This window comes from Anomalospiza imberbis, chromosome 1 (assembly GCF_031753505.1).
Source record: "Anomalospiza imberbis isolate Cuckoo-Finch-1a 21T00152 chromosome 1, ASM3175350v1, whole genome shotgun sequence".
NCBI lineage: Eukaryota > Metazoa > Chordata > Aves > Passeriformes > Viduidae > Anomalospiza > Anomalospiza imberbis.
The window spans coordinates 113,259,991-113,272,743 of NC_089681.1; the positions used below are offsets into that span (position 1 = coordinate 113,259,991).

Below are 12,753 nucleotides of genomic sequence, written 5' to 3' on the forward strand. Positions count from 1 at the left end.
ATCAGGAAAAAAAAATTGCTGAAAGTGCACCAAATCTCTTTATTTCACCTGCCTCCCCATCCCAAAGTGGGTTAATTTACCATAAAACTGTTCTTCAAGGTATTTTTCATAAAATTCAGACAGATTAGACTTGACTTCTGTTTAAATTCCAACATTAGCCTATGTGATTTTCTCTTCTTAGAGTCCTTGGCTTATTTCTTAGAATCATAGAATGACCTGGGTTGTAAGGGACCTTAAAGATCATCGAGTTCCAATGCCCCTGCCATGGGCAAGGACACCTCCCACTAGACCGGGTTGCTCAAAGTTCCATCCAGCCTGGCCTTGGACACTCCCAGGGTTGGGGCATCCACAATCCCTCTGAGCAACCTGTTCCAGTGCCTCACCAGCCCCACAGTAAAGAATGTCTTCCTAATACATAATCCAAACCTGCTTTTTCAGTTTGAAGCCATTCTCCCTTGTCATTCCTCTGTATGCTCTTGTAAATAGTGTCTCTCATTTCATCATAAAGCATCCTGGGATTGTATCAGGTTTGATCACTTCAACAGAGAATGTAAATTGTAGTAATTGAGAAGCCAGTAGGAGAGGCATTATAATGTTTCTTAAGTCCCGCTGAATGAATTTTCCAGACTATAATGTAAAAGTGTAGTATTGCTGTTACCATTTAGAACAGTATTCAGTGGTTTGGATTCAAATGCTTATACACAAAATGAATGTTATAAGTACTTAACCTGAAGAATTGGATGCCTTTTGTGCTGTTGTTTCCTTATTTTGGTTTATTGTGCTTAGTAAATTGCTGAAGTTTGAATATGCAACAATTTGTTAAGGATCTGTCATGATTCGTCTCTGTTGCAAGGATAGCTTTATCTTAATACATCTGAAAACTTAACATCTAAATTACATGGCAAGTTTTGATTGTGATTTAAATCCCTGTCAGATTTTGTTTATATCTCAAGAGTGACAGATTGAATGAGGTTGATTGTTGGTTTGGTTTGGTTTTTTAGACATTATTTGATAATCAGATGAATGCTTCAAAAAAGGAAGACTCAGAAAGCATTAATAAAAATGACACTTCAAAGAAGATGTCTGTTGAGAGAGTTTATCAGAAGAAGACTCAGCTTGAGCACATCCTCCTCCGTCCAGATACCTACATTGGGTCAGTTGAACCCTTAACTCAGGTAAATGTTACTAAATTTACAGTCTTAATGATTTTTGTTGTTTGAATGAGGAAATGTCTCTTCTGGTTATTAAATACATGCATCTCTGTTTTTCTCAGTTTTCTGAATTAGAAGGTCAAAAGCTGTGGTCTTGTTTATGTGTGCATGTGTAGGAAGGGGATAAGACTTGCTTTAAGGCATTGAGTGCTTGGTTCATCTGAAAAGATATGATCAAAAAATACTGAAATCCAGTCAAAATACTGGATTTCAGCACTCACCTATGTGTGTAAGCAGACAGCTATGTGTGTATAGGTCTGTGCTCACAAACACCTGTGAGCACACACATATATAAGTATATATTTGTAAGTAGCATTTGTACTAAGTGCAAAAATGCTTTGGTCTCTTGGTTTAGGTAGAGAACAGAGAATTTAAGCCTCCTGCTGGTACTTTCTTCAGTTGTTTGTGTGAAATTGTAAATTGCTTTGAATGTCACTGTCTGTACTGTTGGGAGTTGCCCGCCAAGCAGAAAATAATGGATTTTCATTATGGAATTCTTTGTGGGTACAGCTATAACTTCTGCAGACTTCTGCTTTTGTCTTGTATGCCTGCAGTAATCAGACTGTAAGAGGAAAGTTCCTGAAGGAAATAGAGAATCATAGACTGGTTTACCAAGATAGTAAATACTTTTATTTTATTTTGTTTCCATGTAGTTAATGTGGGTTTATGATGAAGATGTAGGAATGAATTGCAGAGAAGTAACCTTTGTTCCAGGATTGTACAAGATCTTTGATGAAATTCTTGGTAAGTATTTTTAGCAATAATACTGCCTTAGCATTGTGGAGTACAATCTTTTCTGAGTGCTTTCAAAGTACATCAGCTTGTATATAAGTTTAAATTGCAGACTTGAATCCTGCTAAACTATAGGGCATAAAAACTGAGTGTATTCTTGAACTATAGAACAGTTTAAAAGGGAAGAGTTTTCAGCTGGACTTGTAAGAAAATGTAAATATTTGTTACTGCATGTCCAAGCTAGATCATTCTTTATGATTAATATTGCTACAAGATTTTTAATCCATGAAGTGTTTTTAGGGCTACAATTTAAAGTGACATTTGAAAGAAGATTATTCCTCCAAAAGAATGCAACTTCTAAGTTATCTGTGTGTTCGCTTAGATCATCCTTTCATCAATCATTAAAACTTCATCTTCTGTACAGAAGGATAGTTGTGGTAGTTTTCATGGATAATTTCTAGACTTCATACAGTTTTAAAATAAATGAGTATCATTCTGCCATTGAAAAACACTATGAGGCACAAAAAATTATTTTTAGAAAATTTTATCAAAATTCTTTGAGTTACTGTGACTTACTGGTTGATGATTCTGTTGGTGACAGGCACACATGAATCAGCAGTAGAGATGTGGAATATCTGAATATTGTGCTGTCTTCTGAACTGATATTTTGGCCTAATTGACATGAAATCTTGGACTTACCAGCTTTTATGAAGTTCTGTTTAAAGGATTGGTAGGATTACCTCCTAAATTAAGTTATGGTCTACTGAGGTCAGTTTTGTTGTGACCTTCATTAGGTTCACAACTTTTCCACATCTCTAAAATTGCTTTACAGCATTGTTGTCTTTGAGGCGATGTATCTTAACCAGATGGAAAATAATGCTTATTATTTTTTAATATTATTTTTAACTTATTACTTAATTTGAAAAACATGGGAATGAAAACCTTTAATCTCTTCTGTTTTGAGTGCTGCCTCATAGATCTAAGTTGTTTGACTTTTCATGTTAGGAGGACCACTTCCATATTGTCCCATTCAGAAGGAAGATCAGTATTCTGTCATTATTGTAGTACTTCACAGCTGATTGCTGCTTTATGGAGCACTGATAAGTGCTCCAGTGAGTGGGGTTTGAGAACTAGGGGACAGTGTAGTAACATTATGAAAATGGGACATTTTAGCTATGCATGATTTTGAATGAAACTGCACTTCATGATTTTAGCAAAAGCACCTTGAAATATGTGATCTTATACTGAGGTCCTTCTCAGCTGTTAAGATATATTGTACTTTGGTGTTTTGGGGTTTTACCTTCATCTATTTCATGGATGATGAGACAGAAACTGAAAAAGTATTATGTTTTTACGTTTAGTGGCCACAGTCAAATTTCTGCTTCCTGTAGTTCATATACATGGCAATGCAGTTTAATTTAATTCTGATCTAAAGTGTTAATTTCCAGTTATCCTTGTTTTGATCATAAACTGTGTAGACTGTTAGCTACAAGTTTTGCAGGCTTTTTAGAGAGAATTTTTGCTGCAGTCAAAACACACTTCAATGGATATGACTTTTTTGGTGGGTTTCAATGTGTAAACTGGTCTGGTGATGCATATAAGTTTCTAGGGTTTTTCACGTACATGCTGCATATCCAAACAAGTGAATATCCAAACAAGAACAAGAGAAGAATGAAGTGCTCAGTATGTTAAGAACAGTTATGAGCTCACAAAATACACTTCTATATTTATTTCTGAGATAGTCTAACTGCTAGAAATAGAATCAGTAATTATGAGAAGGTTGAAAAATATCTTCTTGTAGATACTTGGTTGTATTTATAGACTTCAGTGCTAAGATACGAAATATATACAAAGAGCTACCAGATTAAGAAATACCTGGACTATTGTAACTGGTGGTAGAATATGTATAAAATCAGTTTTACAGACCAAGAGATTAATAATTGCCTATGAAGTGTTAATTTGTGCTTCTTTGTTTCATAGTAAATGCTGCTGACAATAAGCAGAGGGACAAGAATATGACTTGTATTAAAATATCCATTGATCCGTAAGTAAAAGCATGCTTTCATTTGCTTTCCCTTCCAGTGCTATTGCAGTTTAGATTTGTACAAATGATTTTACTAATGAAATTGGATTTCTTGAAAACACAATATTTTTGGAATTGTTTCCGCTAGCTTCATATTTTAAGATTAAGCGGTGAATTAAAAGTGCTACTATTCTGAATTTATAAGAATTGCATTCCTTAACCATTTGTTAAGGTTTGAATGAAGCTAAAAACCAGAAGTCCATAAAATTTATGATAAATTTAAATTGGCAGTGCATAACTATAGCCAGCCAGGTTCTTTACAAATCTTAAATACCAGCTTTGAGGTTTTGTAACACAGTTTTGCCCTTCTTGAACTTCTGTGTTAACTCCTTCAGCATTAGGATAAGACTGTTTGAATTAGTCATCTGTATCACACTGAAACTTCATATTGCGAATACATCATTACCATGTTTTTTGAAACTGAATACTTGAAGAGATAATTTTAAGTGAGAAGTACTGTGTTTAAGTAGATGCTGACTGGGTTCCTTTAGTAGTACTTTTTCAGTGATATTTAACTGAATAATAAATTTTTTAGAAAGCTAGTTTTCAGACCTAACCTTTAGGATAAATATACTGAGAAGCGATTTTTCTACTTTCATCATGGAGTGGGAGGGAAATTGTAAATTTGTAGATTTGCCTGACCTGTCCTGATTTTGAACTCTTTAATACTCAAAACCGAAAATTCTGTGTAAGAGCTAGAAATATTAATAATGCCAGATATTGATGGATTTTGGCACTGATACATAAAATAAGTCACAATATTTATCATAACTCAAGAAATAACTTTTAAACAGTCTGGATGGACTTCAATGAAACCTTAAAAGCTGTATCTCTAACTTGAGTTTAATTCTGTCACTGTCAGGATCCTGTTGCAGTTCATGTTGACAGTGAAAGCTCTTCAGACAGATTTTTGGGCGTTATTGTATGAAATACTGTCATGTATGGCCAATTTAAGCTCCTTCTTCCAAGACATCTAATAAGCAAAAATAAGTGGAGTTTTTTGTAATTAAAATTGTAGACCTCTAAGTAAATGTGGTAAGAATATGGTCTTTTGCTATATTTTTATGTAGTTATTTTATTTACTGTGTTTAAACAGATTGCATTCATTTACTTAATGTCTTCACTATTTTCTAGGGAGTCGAACATTATCAGCATATGGAATAATGGAAAGGGGATACCAGTTGTGGAACACAAAGTAGAAAAAGTATACGTACCTGCTTTAATCTTTGGGCAGCTACTAACGTCCAGCAACTATGATGATGATGAGAAAAAAGTTACAGGCAAGGCTATTTAATGTGCTTTGTTTTATTCAGTTAAGCCATTGTCTGCTTCTTCAGTATGCTTCCACTTCTTAATTTTTCTTTCTTTTCTCTTTCATAATAGATGATTACTCAGTTACCATTACTATAGCTGTTTATTAGAGTAAAAAGATGTAAAGGAAAGATCTTACTTTTCCTTTTTTAATACCAGTGTTTACAGAGAACTTTATGTTTACATCTCTAATGTCAGTACTCATTATTGAGTAACAAACAATATACTTTAATATTTTAATTGTAATATATATGAGTATTGAAACACTTCTGCTCCTAAAATGCAGGGGAAAAAATTTGATAAATTAGGATATGATTTATTATCCTAAATTTAAACTGACCCTAGTTTACTATATATTGTTTTTTTTCAGGTGGACGCAATGGCTATGGTGCAAAACTTTGTAACATATTTAGTACAAAGTTTACAGTTGAAACTGCTTGCAAGGAGTACAAACACAGCTTTAAGCAGGTATAGAAATGTTCAAAGCTCTTTTTTCTTTTTTTTTTAGTTATAGGTCTAAAATCTAACACATATATTTCAGGAATGTTTAACAAAATGGATAATTTCTCATTCAAAGGGATGTTTAGAGTTTGCAGGCTAGGTTAGTTCAGTTGGTAAAAATTGGTATTTCTATGTTAGGCTTTTTTGGGTAAAATAATACTTTATTTGAAGTGTGAGGTGACTAAAACCCCCCAAATTTCTATTAAAACTAAAGTATATACCTGTGAAAAGGAATATATTCAATTGAAATATTTTGAAATTGCTGCAGTATAATTTGTTGAAAAAATCTTTCTACTTAGCTATGCAAACATGAAAACAATTATTTGTGTAATTTTGTATGGTGTTAAGAAACAGATTTTTCAGTTTTTATGTTATGAATTTAACTAGCCCCATGTGTACTTAAGTGTAAACTCCCCACCTGAACCCACTGGTCATTGTTAGCATACAGACCAAGAATGTGATCAGGTCTACTGTATATAGCTTTGAAATGGCCACCTTTCTAAAAGTTTAAAGTACTTTGGCAGAATATTAGATACCAAAGTTCCTTGGCTTCACAGTCTTTCCCAGCTGGGGGCTTTCTTCTCTTACTTTCTGGACAATTAATTAATTTCTGGTCATGCTGTCATATCACTATATAAATAATAACACTTAATCTGTTATGCCTGTCTCTTAAAAAATGTAATATTTTATGCTGACTGCCAAAGGGCAAATTAATATTGGTTCAAGTATACTTTTTGAAAATTACTAAATGCTTTATGGCTTGAAGTGCTGTGTTTGCAGTATTTTCAAAATCTGTAAGAATTTATTAGAACTGGATTTCGATATATGCTGTGAGCAGATGTTCTGCTTGATCATGCAGATGTGCCCATGTTCTTAAAGAGGGAATGATACAAGACTCCTGAGTAAATCTGAACACCTTGTTTTGTGTGGTTTGTTTTTTTTTTTGTTTTTTTTGGGGAGGGCTTGTATTTTTTTTTTGGGCACACTGCACAGCCACCAAGTTGCTGTCTCAGAGACTACTGAGTCAGAGACTAAAAAGCCTCTCTGTAGAGGTGTGTAGTAGATTGAAAGTGTTAAATGGATGGGTAACAAGGACTGTAATCCCAGCTCACTTGTATCTAATTTAATAAATTCTGTGGGAGGCTCCATTTGCATTAGAATTGTGTCCATCAATGTAATAATACCTGCCTGTTTCCAGAAACCACAAATATGCTATCGCCTATGCTTGTGCTTACCTTTGTAAATCATTTAACTTTGTGTAGTGTTTTACCAGGGGAAATTTCTAAAGGAAGTTTGTGAGCTTTTTGTTGTGTAACTGTTGCAATCCCAGCATAGCTAGAAAAGGGAATAAAGGAGGAGGGTAATGTGTTGTAAACTAACATCTAAAATATTTTGTTTCCAAAGACTTGGATGAACAACATGATGAAGACCTCTGAACCCAAGATTAAGCATTTTGAAGGTGATGACTACACATGCATTACATTCCAGCCAGATCTGTCTAAATTTAAAATGGAAAAGCTTGATAAGGATATTGTGGCCCTAATGACAAGACGAGCGTATGATTTGGCTGGGTCATGCAAAGGCGTCAAAGTCATGCTGAATGGGAAGAAACTACCTGTAAGAGCATCACTTGATATATCTTGGCCGTACTGAGTATTTGGTGCAGAGGGTAGTGACTGTTACCTGTTACTTGTAGGTAAATGGATTTCGCAGCTACGTAGATCTTTACGTTAAGGACAAGCTGGATGAAACCGGAGTCGCACTCAAAGTCATCCACGAAGTCGTGAATGAACGATGGGATGTGTGCCTCACTCTGAGTGAAAAAGGGTTCCAGCAGATCAGCTTTGTAAATAGTATAGCTACCACAAAGGTGAGTGGTTAGATCAAATGGTACAAAATGGAAATGATAAAATGCATGCTGAGGCTATGCCCAGTCAGGTGTTTGATAAAAAAGTGAATCTGGGTTGCTATAAATAAATAGGTGAGGTAATCCTCTGCATGAGAGGAGCTGGCAGAGCAATTGGATGCAATCAAAATACATTCATAGCAGTATTTCTACATAAGCACTACTTTTGAAAACGCTAGTAATCATTATTGGTGATACTGATGTCTTATGTGAGCATACATGGTGTTGAAGAAAATGGAACTAATTTATTTCTTCCTTTTTTACACATTGTAATAAGATAATTCTGAAAGTAAGGTTAAAAAGTGTACAAACGCCTTTAAAGCTACCAGTAGGAAGTTTTGGAGGAGAAAAATGGCTTTTGGTTTCCTTGAGCATTAAATGCCATTTCTGTCCATAAAGTATTAAATGGCTGTCCATTTATAATTACAAAGCTTTTTATACTAAAGCAGCAGTGTGCTCAGCATACTAAATAAAGTACAGCTTGGTGCTTCTCAGCTTGTGGGGGTGGTCAGGCAGGAAGGCCTGAAATCAACCAGCATAACTCTAATTTTTTAGGCATGAAACAGGTTTAGAGATCTGTGGTCCACCATGGTGAAAAAGTGTTTGTCACTTCTGCTCTTCACAAATTGCACTGGATGAGTGATCTAACAACTAGGCAGTTAAGTTGTTAGCTCTTACTAAACAGTCTAGTTATTAGAGGTAGCAGATCTAACAAGCTGGAATTAACAAGACTAGAACAAGCAGTCCCAGTAACTGGTAATACTGTTTCTAGATAATCTTAACTAGGAGCTTTCCAAAAGATGGGAAAGATAAGAATTGGTAATCAGACACTTTGAAACCTCTCCTTGCTCAGATCTCTGTTGAAAGAGTCAGAAGAAAATTCTATTGGTAGCACAAATGGTTCATAAGCACTGGTGGTTGCACTTAGTCTAGCAGGTGCCCAGCAATGTCAGTTTTAACCTTGGTGGTAGGTGATGTGTAGCCAGTTTTTGGTTATATATTCTTTTGAAATATGATTAGGAAGAAGTTCTGTGTATTCTTCAAAAGTAAGTGCTGTAATTCCTAGTTTTCCCCACTCTCTCAATCCGTGCTTTTTGTTTGTTACTGGGTGTGGGATGTTTGGGCATTGAACTCCCTCACCAGCAATTGTTGAGCGGCTACCCACTGATGGGACATAATGGGTAGTATAACTGCATCGGCTGCCTGCCCCCTTATCTGCTAACAGGTGGGGAGCTCATTCTAGCTGTTAATTATCACTGTTTGCTGACAGCTTTTTGTTTCTGCATCTGGGTAAATTTCACCCAGCCTGTAACTTTCCCCCACCTTATTTAAACTTGCTATAATCCAAGTAAGTTGTTTTTTAGGTTGCTGGTGTGGTGTTTCTTGAGGGGTGTTTGGGAGGTCAGGCAGTATGTTGAGGTACAACTCCCTTTTTTAGTTCTTGTAAATTTGTTACCATTTTCAGCTCCCCATTTAATCAAAATTTTGCCATAGCAGACCACCACAAGATTTGACTTCAGGCTCTGATACAGCATTTGAAGGAATGTTTGTAGCTATTAACAATTGTACAGATAACCTTCACTGAGACTTCAAAACTGTTTAAATACGGTCTTCTTAAGTTCTGATTTTCAAATAGTAGCTGTGGTAGAAATTGTAGTAGAAACCTCAGCTGTTAACATAGCAATCTAATGATAATTTCAATATGGTGGCACTGCTAACTAACACTACCAATCATTTTAGCAGAAATGTTCAGCCAGTACATCTGCAGTGTCAGAAGGTAGTCTTGCATGGAGAGAGAATCCCAACCTGCTAAAATTTGCTGGAGTTCAGCAACAAATTCAGGACTATTCTAGATTTCAGATTTATTTTCATAAAATAAATATAATTTTTAAAAATGCAGAAGAAAATAGGATTGAAATGGTAAAACTAATTAAATGAAATCTTCAAATTTATAGTTAGCTTCTGAATTTTTCTACCATATGAACCATTTATCTGTCCATAGAGTTCAAATATAGCTTATCTCCAAATTGATGGAAACTGTTGGCTATGAGAAGAATAGAACAGTATATAGGAGACAGTCAAAGCTTCATTTTTAGGATTTTTGTTAGCGCTTAATTGGATACCCTTGCAACCTGAAGTTTGCAAGATAGGGATTCCATCATTACCTTTTGGAAAAAGAAGGTTATGCAGTTCTCACTAGCTTTCCCCATAATTCAAAAGTTATAATAATCTTTGGCAGCTCTCTAGATTCAGAGGGTATTTTTGTCTTTGTGTCTTGTATGGAATTGTTCTGACAGCTGGGGCAGTTCCAGGCTGTTCTGGTCCATTTGCCACCTGCTGGTGAGATGGTTGAGAAGGTCCCAGCTCTGAGCTTTGAACATCCCATCACTCACAGCTGCACACTGCAGAATGGACTCAGGAATGGAGAACTGCTGTAATAAACTAGTATCTCCTAAGAATAGGAACTGCTGTAATAACTAGTAAATTGCTGGTTTTCTTGATATGTCAGATGCTACTTTTAGCAAAATCTAAAAACTGCTTAAGTTTTAAATTCAAAAATATATTGAGATGTTCCCATAAGCATAAGTTTTCAGTAATGTGATGAGTAAAAAAAATGCATTTTAAGATTGCTATTCAAGTGTGGAATGATTTTGAAATGTGTAATTTGATATTTTCTAGTAATAGCGTTTCTTTACAGTTTGGAAATGGATTTATTTTTCTTTAAAGTGGCAGGATATTGATAGATCAGCTTTTCATTGAACTCTCCCTCTGCTGAAACTCTGTCATTCATATGTGGATAAAAACAGTTGTGTTTTAATTTTGGCAGCTTTTGGGGTTTAGATGTGGGTTTTTTGGTTGGTCTTTTTTTTTTAGAAGAAATGCCATGAGAAAAGACTTTGCATGGTGTTTCTAATGGTTTGTGTTGCTGTTTTAGTAGATGACTCTAGGAACTGAGAGAAACCATAGATGGTTTCTTTGAAGTGCAACTTATAGTTTGGTTATGGCTAATAATATTTACTAGTTTAACCATTTTGTTTTTATCTACTCCCTTTTTTTTATTTTATTTAAATCTCTGCTTTCTGCATGAAGCTGAGAACAGCTGCTATCCCATCAATTCAACTTCTTTACATCTTCAGTCTTTTCACATGCATATTCTGCCTTAAAATGTAGAATCCTAACTTTTGGAATTTGATTGCTAGTTGTTTTTCTCTTTTTGGCTGCTGTTTATTCTTGGTTTTGTTTTCTCTTAGTTATCCTATATTTCCTCATACCTGTCAAGAGCTTTTTTTTTCTTCTCAGATCTATTTTAAATACAGCTTTAAAGAGCGAGGGTTGTTCTCTTTGTTACTTCATGATGAACTTCTCCATAGACATGTATTCTTTGTTTTGTCTGCCCTAATGTAGATTGTTCTGAACAGGAACCAGTATTTAGTCTGTATTTTTGTAAGGTGCTAACTGATCTAAAGCAAAGGTGATCTGTGTAAAATCAGTGGAATATTGAGTTAGGTATGTTTTCATTTTATGGGATATGCCTGTGTCACTCCACTTTTCATTACAAGATTTTAGTCAAAGTGATATGAACTTCCTATGACAGCCACTAGAATTTAACATTTTATTAATATTCTGGCTTTTTTATCTACAAATTTAAAGTAAGGTATTTGAGTAATCAATCAATTACCTTCTGTCATCCTCACCTGAATGAAGACTGAATGACTTGGAAAAACCAGATTTTTCTATCTTATGCTGCAACTCAGTGTGCATGGATTTCTGTACCAAAGTATGACTACAGGAATTTTGTTAATACAGCTAAAAACTATTAGGAAATTTATTGGTTATTTTGTTTATTATTTGTATTTTTTTTTTCTCTTCCCTCATTCAGGGTGGTAGGCATGTTGATTACGTGGTGGATCAGGTTGTGGGCAAACTGATAGAAGTGGTGAAAAAGAAGAACAAAGCTGGAGTTTCAGTCAAACCATTTCAGGCAAGTAACTTTATGCAAAAATTTTGAAAAAGATGAATGTGAGAACTTTGTTGAGTAAATTGGTTTCTGTGTTTTAAACAGGTGAAGAACCATATATGGGTTTTTGTTAATTGCTTGATTGAAAACCCATCATTTGATTCCCAGACAAAGGAAAACATGACATTGCAGCCTAAAAGTTTTGGGTCCAAGTGCCAGCTATCTGAGAAATTTTTTAAAGCAGTGAGTAAACCTCTTTTTTTTTTTCCCTTTTGAAGTGGTAATTGACACACTGGACCAAGTGTATGTATGTTCTATAGCAGAAGATTAGTTTTAGTTCATTGTGGTACTGCAGTGACATTTGCATACTCAGGAAGTGGGATGAAGGAATGTCTCTTTATTTCTGGTCTTAATAATGGATGCAGTAACTGTGTTTTGACTGTTGCCCTGGATTTAAAAGTGAGCTTCACCTGATCAACTTGTTTGTTGGAGATTCTGGCATTTACATTGGTAAATGAAGTGAATTTGACTCTTAAAATCTAAACAAGGTCCTTGATCAATGTTTTTTGTGTTAAAATATTTTTCTGAAGTTGAGAATATTGTCTGCCTTACTCTTTGGTATCAGTCCTATTCTGTTTCACTGGAGTGAAAAGAGGAGAGGATATTTTACATTTACTTGTTTGTCCATTAATCAAGGAAATGCAAAATGATGCCTGTAGTATTCAAAGTGATCATTATTGTCAAGAAGTAAGTTTAAAATTTTTTCTATAGATGGGCTAAGAATTGCTGTTCTAAATGAATGTATTTGTACAAATACATCAGAGAGGTTTTTCCTGTACTACAAATTTCATACAATGAAATTTCCTGTACTACTACATTTTCATACAATGAAGGAAAAGTAGAATTCTGTTATCCAGAACTCATTTTACTATGTCCTATTTAATGCCAATAGCCTTAAATGAAACTCCAGTTGTGAGGAGAACAGTGCCACTGCTAATACTCCTGGCATCAAAATTTACTGGTTGTATAGTGGTTTACTCTTCTAATTCTG

The 12,753-nt window shown here is 34.8% G+C and overlaps 1 protein-coding gene across 4 annotated transcripts in view; it reads left to right on the top strand.

Moving 5' to 3' along the window:
• TOP2B (DNA topoisomerase II beta) overlaps positions 1-12,753 on the top strand; it is a 60,629-nt gene that overhangs the window by 16,789 nt on the left and 31,087 nt on the right. For all 4 annotated transcript variants that reach the window (XM_068206723.1, XM_068206732.1, XM_068206727.1 and 1 more), the window contains exons 2-10: positions 1,002-1,175; positions 1,865-1,955; positions 3,924-3,987; positions 5,161-5,306; positions 5,708-5,805; positions 7,243-7,455; positions 7,535-7,708; positions 11,625-11,726; positions 11,808-11,945. In XM_068206723.1, the coding sequence (XP_068062824.1) occupies positions 1,002-1,175; positions 1,865-1,955; positions 3,924-3,987; positions 5,161-5,306; positions 5,708-5,805; positions 7,243-7,455; positions 7,535-7,708; positions 11,625-11,726; positions 11,808-11,945 (1,200 nt within the window). The remainder of the gene's footprint in view (positions 1-1,001; positions 1,176-1,864; positions 1,956-3,923; positions 3,988-5,160; positions 5,307-5,707; positions 5,806-7,242; positions 7,456-7,534; positions 7,709-11,624; positions 11,727-11,807; positions 11,946-12,753) is intronic.